Source organism: Schistocerca nitens, chromosome 1 (genome assembly GCF_023898315.1).
Source record: "Schistocerca nitens isolate TAMUIC-IGC-003100 chromosome 1, iqSchNite1.1, whole genome shotgun sequence".
NCBI lineage: Eukaryota > Metazoa > Arthropoda > Insecta > Orthoptera > Acrididae > Schistocerca > Schistocerca nitens.
Window position 1 is genome coordinate 593,025,948 of NC_064614.1, and position 13,840 is coordinate 593,039,787.

General features: G+C 36.9%; 1 protein-coding gene across 1 annotated transcript in view; it reads left to right on the top strand.

The window, feature by feature from the left end:
• LOC126262057 (proton-coupled amino acid transporter-like protein pathetic) overlaps positions 1-13,840 on the top strand; it is a 242,468-nt gene that overhangs the window by 71,802 nt on the left and 156,826 nt on the right. Inside the window, exon 3 of the mRNA XM_049958593.1 lies at positions 4,521-4,605. Within this exon, the coding sequence (XP_049814550.1) occupies positions 4,521-4,605 (85 nt within the window). The remainder of the gene's footprint in view (positions 1-4,520; positions 4,606-13,840) is intronic.

A 13,840-nucleotide genomic window follows, 5' to 3' on the forward strand; every position in this document is an offset into this window, starting at 1 on the left:
AATTTGTGACTTTTGCCATGATACTGTCCCATTCTCCTAAGATCAGCACCTACTCCTTGCTTGAGGGTTGACCTTATTAGAGCACTTCCTCTTTCCATTCTGGTAGTACGCCCCTTATAAAACATCCCTATTCTTAGAACACACATAGGTATGCCTCACCTTTACACTTAGTGAATGCTTGGTACACCCCCTTATCCTTTCTGAGCAGGCCTCATGGTTCATTACCCTATTATACATTTCTACGTATAACATGATTAAGTATTTTCTGGTAAAGATATAAATCTATCTTAAGCTTCACATTTATTCTTTAATACATCATTTGCTCCCCAGAGTCCTCTACTTATCAACTTCTATGCCTTCAATAGATACTATGTCAACATATACTATTCATGTCCCACTATCCTTCAATTCATTACAGTATTTATTATACTGACATTTCTTATTGATCATCATGATTGACATTCTCTCCTGCTTTCATTTTCTCTCTTTGCTCATGACTCTTTATTAGTTTATATACACCTTTTCTTATGTATATTCAATGCAGAACTGTCATAGCTTCCTGTATATGTGTGCATATTTCTAGATGTATGCTCAACGCCATGGCATGCGATGACACTGTCTGACCGGCATTCAGTCCTCCATACTTGGGCCTGCACAGAGTCATCTTGCAGTGTAACAACATGTTCGAAGTGCTCATTTCCGGGAAGCCTCAAACTATATCCATCTGCCATCTCAAACCAGCGTGGTCTCTAGGAGAACTGCTCGATATCCTACCCAGTCAGTTCCCACCTCCTGCTACACCCACCTCGCACGAGGTATCTACTGATGATCTGTGGGTGAGTGACAACCATCCTGGCATGTGTGACGTTACCTACTCCCAGTCATGTGATAGAGCTACAGGTGTGTGTGACGTCACCCTACAGAGTGACAGATGTGACGACTCCCTCTGTAGGCAGCCCCCCCCCCCCCCTCTCCCCTGTTAGGATTTAGTGACGTATCAGGGCCCAGCCTTGGAACATGTGATGATGATTCATGTGGAGATTCTGTCACCCCCTCTATGGAAATGGTAGTTAATGTCAACACTGATTTCATTTGCAGTTCTAAAGTGTTTTTTGTTGTGCATCATGATAACATATTTGTATTCTATGAACTTGCCAGCTTCCCCAATGACAACTTGACCCACATTCGCCTTCTCCAGTCTGTCCCCTTGCCTGTTGGTACTGACCTGTGAACAGTAAAAGTCCATCGCACTGCAACAGGCATTCAGGTTTGCTAACCCGGGTCCTCACAATCCATTGTCCTTTCCCCAGATCCCTCCACTGCTGTACGAAGATTAGCCTGGTCAGGCAGGACCATCTGCCCCTCTTGCTGGCTCGAAGACTTCATTTACTAATGTAATGTAATGTATTGTTTCTGTATAAACACCCTCTTCCTCCCCCCTGGGTGCTTCCTTTACATGTATGCCCACATATTTACCTTTGTGCTCCACACTCCAGATGGGGGAGGGGAGGAGAGGGGGAGGCTAATGTGGCGACTATCAACCAAATCATGTATGACATCTTTGTTTTTCAAGCTCTTTGTGAGCCTCTGTGGCCGCATGCGAAACAGTAAACAAGTGTGTACGGAGCATATATCCATATATGTGTGCTTCAGACCAATAAAATAGTGCATATTACATGTGGTATAGTGTACATCATTGGATCAGGCAATCCTACAACACAAAACCGATATGTTTTCGAATAGAGCCAAATAAATGCTTTAAGGATCCTAGTAGTTCTTCTTCCAAATGTTTATAATTAGTACAGAATTTATATTTGTTTATAAGTCAAAAATGAAATCTAAGTCGTGAAACAATTACTAATTTCACCCTATAATGATCCGTAGCAAAAGATATTAACTAGGAATGGTCAAAATAAATTAGGAAATTAATTACCTACACAAAACTAAGCACAAAACTAGACCTGGTGCTATATTCCTTAGGACTGAGCGCCAACCTTTCTCATTTATGGAAACTCTGATTATACTCATGCATGTTAATAGTAATTAGACAAAAATAAAAAATAAATGAATTTAAGGAGGCAGATGGCAAAACCAGAGAGGAAGTAAAGAGATGCAAGCTTGCTTCATCACAAGTTCAATCAATTTTTTTTAAAAACATGAACAAACTAATTTGCCATAACATAATTAAAGAGACAGTCACTGCTGTGGAAAATGTTGTTTTCTCAGTTACGTAAAACACTTTCCGTTCAACTCAAATCCTAGCTTAGTAACTGCATGACCATGTTGATATTCATAACAGTAAAACAACTATCTATATGCTGAAAATTGGAGGCCTGCTAACACTGAGCATTGCTCCTTGTTATGCAGATAATGGAAATTTTTAATCCTTGAATATAGGTAAGCAGATTATTTATAGAAGAAGCAGCCAACAAAATTTTTTGATATTATTTTAAATATATGGTGAGTCTCAATTTTTAATTTTATGTCAGAGGGAAGCTTCGTAAGAACCTAAACAGAGTATCGAACATCATCTGAATTCATGGCAAGGAACAAGTATTTTTCTGTCTTGTATTGTAGTTCTGTAAATTATAATTTATCTGAAGTTGATTTTTATTATTAGAGTAAAGTCCATTGAAGTGTGAATGCACTGACAAGTGGTTCTTTGAGAAGGCCTCTGTAGAACCTATGCATATCTACTTTACACAGTACTCATACTATTTACATTTGGATGGTTTGAAACTTCTTGCCAGACTAAAACTATGTCTTGGCTGAAACTCAAACTCAGACCTTTTGCAGGGTAATGCTCTACGTGGGCATGACTCATGGTGTGCCGTCACAGCATTACTTCAACCATTATCACTCTCCTATCTTCCAAACTTCACAGAAGTTCTCCTGCATACCTCATGGGACTAGCTTTCTTGGAAGAAATGATATTGTAGAGAAATGGCGTAACCACAGCCTAGGGATTGCTTACAGAATGAATCTTTCATTCTGCTTTAGAGTGTGTGCTGATTTGAAACTTCCTGGTATATTAAAACTGTATGACAGATGGGGACTCAAAGGGCATTTCACCATATGAAAAAACATTACAAGTAAAAAGATAATATTTGTAAGGGGTACATCTGTCTGTACGACACCTGATCATCTCCTACCCTCCTCTCCTGCATGGGCAGGGTCAGCTTTGTATTTTCAAATGGGAACACTCCATTTTTATTGCATATTCGGATCCTACACTGGAAACTATGTATGGTTTACTGAAACCATTGTTTCCTATTTGTGGTAGATGACGTTGTAATCAACATTATCAAGTGTGGCTGTTGTTGCAGTTAAGAACCGAAGCATTTGACTCTACATTTCACTTATGATGTAAATGGAAATTGTTGTGCCATAACAGTGGATATCCATGTCTGAAATTTACTTCAGTGTTGTAAATCTGATTGTACACTACAATATGGCAAGTCATTTCAAAGTCTGGGTAGAGGTTCTCTTACTCCAATGTAAAACATAAAGACATTCCTAAAAATTAAATTTAGGTTCTTTCAAAGCCATGGATTCTTGCAAACAATGGCTGCCTAACAAAAGTTTGCAGAACATACTGCACAAGTGAAGTAAATTGTATACAAGGTGTTTGTTTAAACCTCACTGAACTGAATATCTAAAAAATGATATATCATATGGAAAACCTGTTCTTGGTGAAAACATGGTATTAGTAAAGGGGACATCTGCCTGAGCTAAAACCATCCATCATGCATGGGTGGTGTCAACTTATTATTTAGATTGGAAACCCACATTTTATTGGATTTTCGGATTCTTTGCCAAAAGATACAAACAGTTTACTTAAACCATTGTTTCCCATTCATGGTAGATAGTGCTGTAATAGACAATTACCAACTGTGTCTGTTTTTGTAATTAAGAACCAATGCATTTCATTCTCCAATTAATTTATGATGTAAATGTAAACCTTTGCAGTCTAATGGTTGATACTGATGTTCAAATTTTACTAGAGTATTGCAAATGTGATGGTACAATACAAATTACATTGCTAGACATTGACATTTATGGCAAATAAGCTACTTGTATGATAATGTAGTTTTCTGTTAACTTTGGGGTTGATTGTGGTGAGTCCCCACAGAATTGGTCCGCTTGATTTCAGTGGCCACTCTAGAAAGCCACCATCAGGTTGACTGATTTCTGTGTGTGTTTCTGTCCAACCACCATAACTGTCTTGCTAACCATTAATTGGCTACCAGCAGAACACAAACCACAACCATTATAATAAGATAAAATGTCAGTGAAGTGATAGTGATAGGCGCTCCTGCCATGGACACTCACTGAAATCAAGCCCCCAATGGTGAGAGGCAAGAGATTCACCGAAAACAAGCACCTCAATGCTGAGAAGAAATGGGATGCACCAATATCAAGCATCCCAATGGTAACAGAAGACTATTACATCCACATTGCTGTTCCTGAATCACACTAAATGCTGTGATTGTAACTGATGTTCCTATTATTATTTACAGGTACGCTATCCTTATAGGTTTGTTTGCAACATACTTTGGCACCTGCAGTGTGTACACAGTCATTGCGGCCAACAACATTCAACAGGTATGTCAGATGAATGAAGGGGTATTACAAGGGAGATGAACAAACAAATTCGTTTTCCCTCTCTCATTTCTCATTAGTGTAACAACAAGATGAATTGCTCTGCTAACTAACTTTCTCCACCAGAATTTATTCCACATGGCATTCATCAAAATTCTACTTTCTGAACCACATCCTACTTCTTTACCTATTCTTACAAAGTATACTATTGTGAGTCTGTGGAAAAAGCTGCAGGAGAAAGTGTTGTACCTTGAAGATAGTGTGTGTAGCAATACATGATTTTCCTGAATAGTTTTTCAATCTAGTGACCGATCTTAGAATCAGATGATGGAAGGTACAGTAGAGACTGCCACGAGCAGTTTCTGGCATTTTCTATGATTTCTGTTGTTGTGAGGTAGAAGGTTGAGTTTTGTGCATCATTTTTAAATATTTTGAGCTCTACACATGTAAGTACCATATAATGTATTAAAGCTATTTGGAAGATATTATTAATTCTTCAGTTACAGAATTTTATGGTGATTTGATCACTATACATTTTTAAAACTGTTCATAAAATGTTTGGATGTTTAAGCCATACTTTTTGAGTCATGCACAATCTTTTACATAGAAATGGAACATGTCATATTTGCAAATGAGTTGAGTTTCTTCAATATCGTCATCAGTTTTACCTGTTGTGAAAATGGAAAATGGTTTTGGTTTTCAGTACCTTCTGTTTCAAAATCTGTTTAATTTGTAATATTAAATACAGTACTTACAAAATTTCCTTAATTTCAACACTTTTAATTTGAACACAATTTTTGTTTCTTGAACATGACCATGTTTGTACCTTGGAACAGTTTTACACATTTTGGGAAACCTTACTTTTCTGGAGTAATTTTTGTAATTTCAGATAGACTGCACCACACAAAAAAGTGAATGCTATCATTTAAAAATGGAACTAATGAGTATTCTTAACTTATATTACAGTCCTGTCTACAGATGAACATCTGACGACTGTTACAAGGTACTACACTTTCCCCTACAGTTAAGCTTCACTGTGGTTTCCTAATGCATTCTGGATTGATACTGAGATTAACCTTTGAACACAACTGAGCTGAAATCACATTCAGCATCAAAGAACTGAGGTTACAGTGTGAATTCAAGCACATGGAAAAATTCAACCGTTGAAAAATAATGAACTGTGTATGTCATCCCATTGACCCATACTTCAAACCCCTGCCACAAACATCCTATCCCAAGTCTCTGCCACAAAATGTCTATCCTAAAGCATCTGTTTCAAACCCTCTACTGCAAACACATCGCCTAACCCCCTTCCCAAATTACCTGAACAAACTCCCTGTCCCAGTCTCTCTTCCCAGATATCTAAACAAACCCTGTGACCCAGACTCTCTGCTCAGACACCCTACATTAACTCCTCTTACTCAAATCCTCTTCATCAAAATACCAGCCAAAGCCCCTACCTCAAATCCATGACGAGATTCCTGGCCAAACAATCTGTGACAACTGCCTCAAAGCACAATAGCCTGTGCAAACCACCTAACCCAAAAAACACCGTTCCTAAACTCGCTGCACTACAAAAACCTTGCCTCATAAAACCTGTAAAACTACCTGCCCAAACCCACTGTCCAAATATGGATGGTAATGTGCAGTTAATAAATCTATTAATTTACTGCTGTGGTGGAATAGTACACATGTAAAGAAGCTTCATACTTTAGTGCCCAAACTTCTATTAACAATCAAAACGGTTTATGGTGACGGGTTCTATAAAGAACGAAACTGTGTGCACAGTGTTTAATTCTTGAACTGCAGAATCTGAACGAAAAGATTTACTGAGAAACTTCACTTTACATACAAAAATAGGGCTTAGTTGGACAGTTGATGTGAACACCATATTTCTGTGCTGGATAGACAATGTCGATATTCTCCAGCATTTTCTTTAGTGCACTGTTATGTTATTATTTCACAGTGGTGAATCTCATTTTCTGACATCTCCATATGTAGCCACATTACAGGTGTTTCCCCACAAGCTTTTCCTTGATCGTCACAAACACACACAGCTATATTAAGAGCACACACCACAAGAATGACAGACTGCCACAGGCTATTATGATAAATAAAGCCTCTGCTTACAGACATAAAAAATTGCTTTACATACAGAGTGGTTATAATTAAACTTTCATTATTTGTGCTGGTGTACATAGAAAACTATTTACTGTATGGGTACCAGACAGAAATGATGTTCAAAGGGTGAGCTCAAGGATTTGCATTGATAGTAGTGTTAGTATCATGACTCGCCTTTAGGTGCTGTAATGAATCATATTACTATTATTTTTCCTCTCATTCTTTATATATATATATATATATATATATATATATATATGTGTGTGTGTGTGTGTGTGTGTGTGTGTGTGTGTGTGTGTGTGTGTGTGTGTGGATGGATGTATAACGATTTCCGCCATATTAGTATTTATCGAAAATGTGTATTATAATGGCACATTAAAGAAGTGTTATAAAAGTTATTATGGAGGCTTGGTTTATGTATGACTGCTTATATTAATAAACACATCTGTTCATCATTTCACCCGCGCCGAGAATCCTACATCAAGAGGATCGAAGCAGACAAGAAAAATTTGCTTGAGCAGAGGAGGGGCGATCTGGAACCAGTATTGTCGTATCAATCTATGCACAATAGCGGTAACAGGAAAAAGAAGTACATAAACTTATTAATGTTAATCTAAAAATGTATTGACTTCAAAGGTCTGTTGATGTTAGTGCCAGTTAAAGTTCACTCAGGATATGTCTACTTTCCAATTTCTTTCAATTAGTCTTTCCAATTTTTTAAAATTATTCAAGCAGCAATTACTAAACAGTTTCCATTGTATATGTATATATTATATTTTATGCCCCCCCCCCCCCCCCTATTCTTGCCACTATTCAGTGCCAGTACTCACTGCCAAAATACTCTCTGCAGTTGCCAGCCCGAAATCAATCACTCAAACACCCAGATACATCAGCTGTTAATTCACTGCATCAAAACCCAGTACCCGAAACACTATTCCACATACAATTCCACAAATACTATTTGTGGAATGCAAGTGCTTTTGCTGCCTATCAACAGTAATGGGAGACAGAGACTTCCCCTACTCTCTCAATGACAAGCCAAGTGTACCTTCTGCATGCACTTGTGGGATACAAAGGGTTGCACTGTCAAATATTGTTATAATTTTGTAATTTAATATAGCATGATGTGGATGTGAGAAACACTAATCTTGAGCAAAATCGTTTAAGTAGTTTCCACAAAAATCACACTGTTTCATAATTTTCATTCGGCAAGGAAAGAGACACAAGGCTGAAATTTTGAGAGTGTTTGCGGTTTTTTATGTAAAAATAAGATGTAGATAGTTTGGTAAAGTTATTTTCAATACTTTTTGAGTTTTTAAGGAAATGTGAATTTTTAACTTACAGACAAAAACTTATTCTTAGTAGATTATCCTATAGTTAAATGTTAGCCAGAGTATAGAAAATACAGCAGTATATCACATATAACAAGTAATGATGAAGTACCAGATTACACTACATTTAATGGCTTTTGCGAAGTACAGCGATAACAAAAAAAGACAGTTCAGAGGGTAGTGCTCATTCAAGGTTCCATTGAAAAATTTGTAGCAGCCACAATATTAATAAGTTGTGACAATAAAATTAAAGTGAAATGTTCTTCATAAACAGATTTACAATAAGAAAAGTCACAGAGGCAATACTATCTCAATTGGAGAAGCCATTAATAATTTAACACATGGAGAAGTTGGTTTATAAGAACAGAGGAAGGGACACTGGAACTTTAGTAGTGATCATTCCATTTCATGGTCTGCTCCAGATGGAACCAAGGCTATATAAGAAACTTTGGAGCTGTCTATAGTTCGTTCACTCAACATCTTTCACCAACAGTGTTGTTGCTGTCAAACAGGTCAGTGCTGATCCATGCAATGAACTACATTGAGATGTTATTTGCAACTGGTAATGTAATCCATTGGATGACTGTGTATGAACAAACTTTAATGCTATCAAGAAATTTTAAACCATGTGATTACAGAACTGTTAGGACTGAACTTTTGCACAAACTGCAGTATTTGAAATGACTTTTTCGTTTTGGCCTAATGTGGCTTATGCATTACTCATCATGTTCTTGGTTCATGTGGCAAGTGTAGTATTAAAAATTTACCACTTTTAGGTGAGCAACAAACATTGAATTATTAAAACAACTAGTTTCATAATAGTAAATATAATGAAATTGAATTTTGAGGAGATTTAGGCTCTGGACTATAAAAAGTGCTGTGTTGGGGTAGTAAAGATTGATGTGCTTTATCAAAGATTTTGTGCATATGAAATATTAAATTTTTAAATATATGTTATTAGTAAAGACAGTGAACTTTTAATTTTTCATCATTATTTCCTTACCCCTTTTCAAACTTGAGAGTATGAATTTATTTTTCAGTTTAGGTGAAGTGAAATGTGGACAACTGGAATGTACATTGTAAGCAACAAGTTTCAGGCTACATTTTGCGTGCTTATCAAAGTAATTTATATGCCCTTGTGGTGTAACAACAGGTAAATGACATGAAAAATGTGCTGCCCCACACTTGCTTAAATTGACAATCCAAATCTCCTGCCCCATACCACTGCACAAACCATCAGTTATGTACAACCTGCCTTATCCCAATGCCCAATTCTTCAGCCATATTCTGTTCCCCAAATTTTCTTCAAAAACCCCTGTGCTGCCCCTACTTCATTCCCCTGACCAAAACACCTTGCCACATACCCATGTGCTAAATCAACTGCCAAGTCCAATCCCCTCTACTCAAATCACCTGCTCCAAAAATGGTAGCACAAACCATCTGCTTCAAACCCCCTACGCCAACAACATGGTCAATCCATGTGCCCCAAATTCCTCCCTGTCTATTTCCTCTGCCAAATCCCCTGCCCCAAACCCCTGTATTAAAGTACCTGCCCTAAATTATCACTCAAAGCCGCTTGCTCAGACACCTGCTAAAACCCACTTCCTATAAACCCCTTGCCACCTATTTCAAATTCTTTGGTCCAAAACACCTACATAAAACCTCCAGTTACCATGAATCTATCCCCTGCCCAAACCCCCGGCTCAAACCTTCTGCACCAAATAAAACCACCTGCCATATCTCTCTACCTGACACTTCTGATAAAACTGCCTGCTCAAAACCCATAATCTACCCAATTACCCTGATAAACATCTTCCCCAGAACTCCTGCACTGAACACCCTGCCACAAACCCTCCTCTTCAATGCCCTGTATCAAACCATGTTCCAAAATTTTGTGCTTCAAATCCTCTATCCAAATTCCACACTTAAAACAGTTATCATGAACCCCTCTGCCCAAACACCCTGTTACAAACCTCAAACATCCTGCATCAAACTACCTGCTAAAACCCTGATTCTCAGTCCTCTAAACATGCTTCCCGTGAAAAAGGCTGCCCATACTGCCTGACAAAATATTTACTAAGCATGGGTCCTCAGAGATACATTCACAACAAAACATAGTACCAAATACTTTCCATTTTCACAGTCTAAAGATTTCATTGCACTTGCATAACAAATATATGAAAAGTCACATTACACAGACATAACAGTACACGTTGTATTTTTGCTTTCAATCTTAACAATACTGTTCATCATGGCAGCATACAAGAATAAACTCATGACAGTCTTCATCAGGTGCTAAAATCAAACTACAATCTTCAGCTGATACAACAAACTGTGTGTAACTCACCTGCATTTGGTGCACTACCTTGACCAAAGATATTCCTACATTACAGTTGGAATACAATCTACTTTCGAAGATGAAAATGTAAGCCGTGATTTGTTCTGAACATAATTGGATTAAAAACTCATACATTGTTCTTAAATGCAGTTTGCATAGTTCTTAAAAATTAAGTTTTACTTTTGCTTGTATTTGATGCAGAAATGTAAGGATGACTATTTTTATGGGATCTTCATAATCTTGATTTTAAAACACAAAATGTTCTTGTTAACATAAAATAAATGTAGGAAGTATAATAGCTACAAAATACTTCATTGTACTGAGTGCTTTCCTATAAGCCAGGTATTCCATAATTCCCAACTAAAACGGCATCAAAATACTTGAAAGAAAAGGCTCAGTTCAGACTAAAGAGCTCAAACCTTGAAAATTGGAAGGTACATACATCCTGAGTGGATTTTAACTGGCAATAATACCAACAGACTTTTAAAGCTTATACAATTTTAGATCAACAGTCGTCATTTAATTTTACGTACTTCTTTTTCCCGTTACCGCCATTATCCATAGAGCTTGGTGTAACAATACTGGCTCTGGATCGCCCCTCCTCTGCTCACACAAATTCTTCTTGTCTACTTTGATCCTCTTGACGCAGGATTCTTGGCATGGGCAAAATGATGAACAGAGGCAGTTATTAATAAACTTCGTCTCCCTAATAACTTTTATAACACTTTTTTAATGTACAGTTAGAATACACGTTTCTGAACAATATTAACACTGTGGAACTCATCATATGTCCACCCGCTACCACTTATAGAGACAAACAGCTGAATATACAGAAATTAATCAATTGAAGAGTGTATCTCTGCTTGTTTTGTTTCTATTCCAACATTACCACTGGTACAAAATAACTTACTGAAAAGAATGAGAGAAGGGAAAAAAAATATGATTCATTACAATTGCCCCCCACTGTGCATATGAAGGTGCACAGTATCTGGGCTTATTTCCCTTTTTAAGAGTTAATAACCCTGACTGGTATGGGTATAGCCTTTATTTTTCAGCCATTGAGTAATCCTTTATCGCTATCAATTTATATGGGCGTATCAGCTTCCCTTAACATATACATACGTAAGTTTTCTTTCATAATAATGTTCTTGCTGTAACCACATAGTCCCATTTTTGTCAGTCAGTATCTGCCCAGTGTTTAGCTAGCACTCACATGTTTAATACAAAGTCAGAGTGCCTGTGGCATGCATTCTCAAAAGCCTACACTGCACAAATTCATGAAGCTTGTGTTCAGCGGCTTGATCCTTTGTGAAATCTTCAACGCAATGACAACTGGTTTCCATATCAGTGGCCTGAGGAATTTATTTCACATCAGTGCTCTCACGTATTCAGCCACCAGCCGTACATCCAACATCTGTCAACAAGGTAAGTTTCTTGCTGCTTTTACAATGTTGTCAAACACAGAAAATTCATGGTTTATGACATTGATGAGCACAGAAAATTCATTTGACATAAAGTATTGATATCTTTAGTTTATCGTGCACACACCCATGTATCTCACTTTCCCACTTAACACTTTGCAGGCAGGTTTTGTATGGTTTTGCACTTTGTTTTTGAGTGGCCCTCATACCATTGCGTTACAAAAAATTTCTCTAGTGTCCTTTCCACAAAAATAAACTTCTTGTATTCATTTGCTGACATGTCATTATCATTGCTTATATACATTATAGTCTGATTGTCATTTTGTTTAAGTACATTTTGTTAAATTATAATCTCATTACATTGTTCAATTCCAATTCTGTGAGTACACTTTTTACTCTCATTTGGTTTTACATGCTTTACATAACATTCATACAATAACAGATTCTGTTTTCCCTTATGGCATAAATTGACATACATTTCATTCCAATTCACAGTGACTTTTTGACGGAGCATATTTATCAGTTTCAAAGAATTAAAGAAGTAAACAATAGTTGCTACAATAGATTCTACATGCTGCTCAAATAACTACGAATGGCCTCGCCCCTCTAACATTCTCCAGGAAGGATCTACACACTACAGGGTTGAGGAAATCGCATGGAAAGGCATTTATGTGCTCAGTTACATCTCGTTACTGGTGTTAACTGTGATCCCAAGAACCAAATACTTTCTCGTTTATAAACACAGTTTAAATCTGATGATACCAATTGTATTGAATGCTTATTTAGTGTTCAAAGTGCAGCTCAATATTTACTTCTTATGTTCATTGTATAAAGGATAACCATTTCATATATACAGAGTTATATCTCCAATACTATATGTTATGTACAACAAGAGTACAACAGTGTTTACGTAAGCAACAAAGGTGCAAAAAAGTTCAGTGTAAATCAGGTTTTTGATGCTTTCATGGGTAGTCAATGCTCACAGTAGTTTGGTTTTGACCCCTTGATTATTTGGTAGTGCTTAATATTAGTTTAGCATCATGATATGTGACAAACTGCAACTGTGTTCTTCTACACATATTTTCCCACTATCACATTCATACTTATCAAAAAGTTATAACTATATTTGTCTTGCAGTGCAGTCCTTCTCATTTTTATATGGTACCTAACACTCTGCAAGCGTATATCTTTCTTCACTTCAGGATATGTCAATGCATCGTTCCCTGGAAGAAAACTTAATACTAACTTAAAACTAAATCTTCATAGATAAGTGTACAGTGCCTCGATGGATACTAATATATATATTTGTGCTATGACACACTCATTAAATGTCATGTCTGTGTCTCTACTTACCTTATAACTCTGAAAGATAAAGTGTATTATAGACGTGGTGTGACCTCTTATTCAGTTTGCCACTTATATTATACTCGCTTGGTTAGCTGCAGCAAGTGTTTTCTGGTCCCTCAATTATAACTAGTGCGTGTACTTTCAGTACTTAAATTTGTAAATATATAGATATAATGTATGTAGTAGCATAACTTCAGTGAATATCTTGTAGTTTAGGATCCCTTTCCACGTATATAATCCCTTAGCTTATCTTTGTTTGTGTGTATTGTGTAGATAGTCATAGTTGTAGTATAGACTCTCCCTTAATTTTCTATGTTCCTGTTTATGCAATAGGCTTTACAAATGCTAGTGCAAGCTGTAGCTCATAGGGTTTGTTTGTTTTGGGTGCTCCAATACTTTCAGCTGTGTCTGGCACACACATGCTTGCAGTTTGTTGACTAGATTTCACCCCAATGCGCATGCGCTGCATCTCTCTGTTACCATTAACATCACAGCAAGTTGTGTATTGCATTGCATGCTACCATGCATTTCACTAGTTCATTTATTCATTTACAACTGGACTAAGTGCAAGGCAAAGTGTTCTGTTTAAAGTATCATCATATCTAAACATATAAAAGTAAATTCTTCCTTGTTACATCCACTCACCTTATCATTGACATATGAGAAAAAACACAAACAAA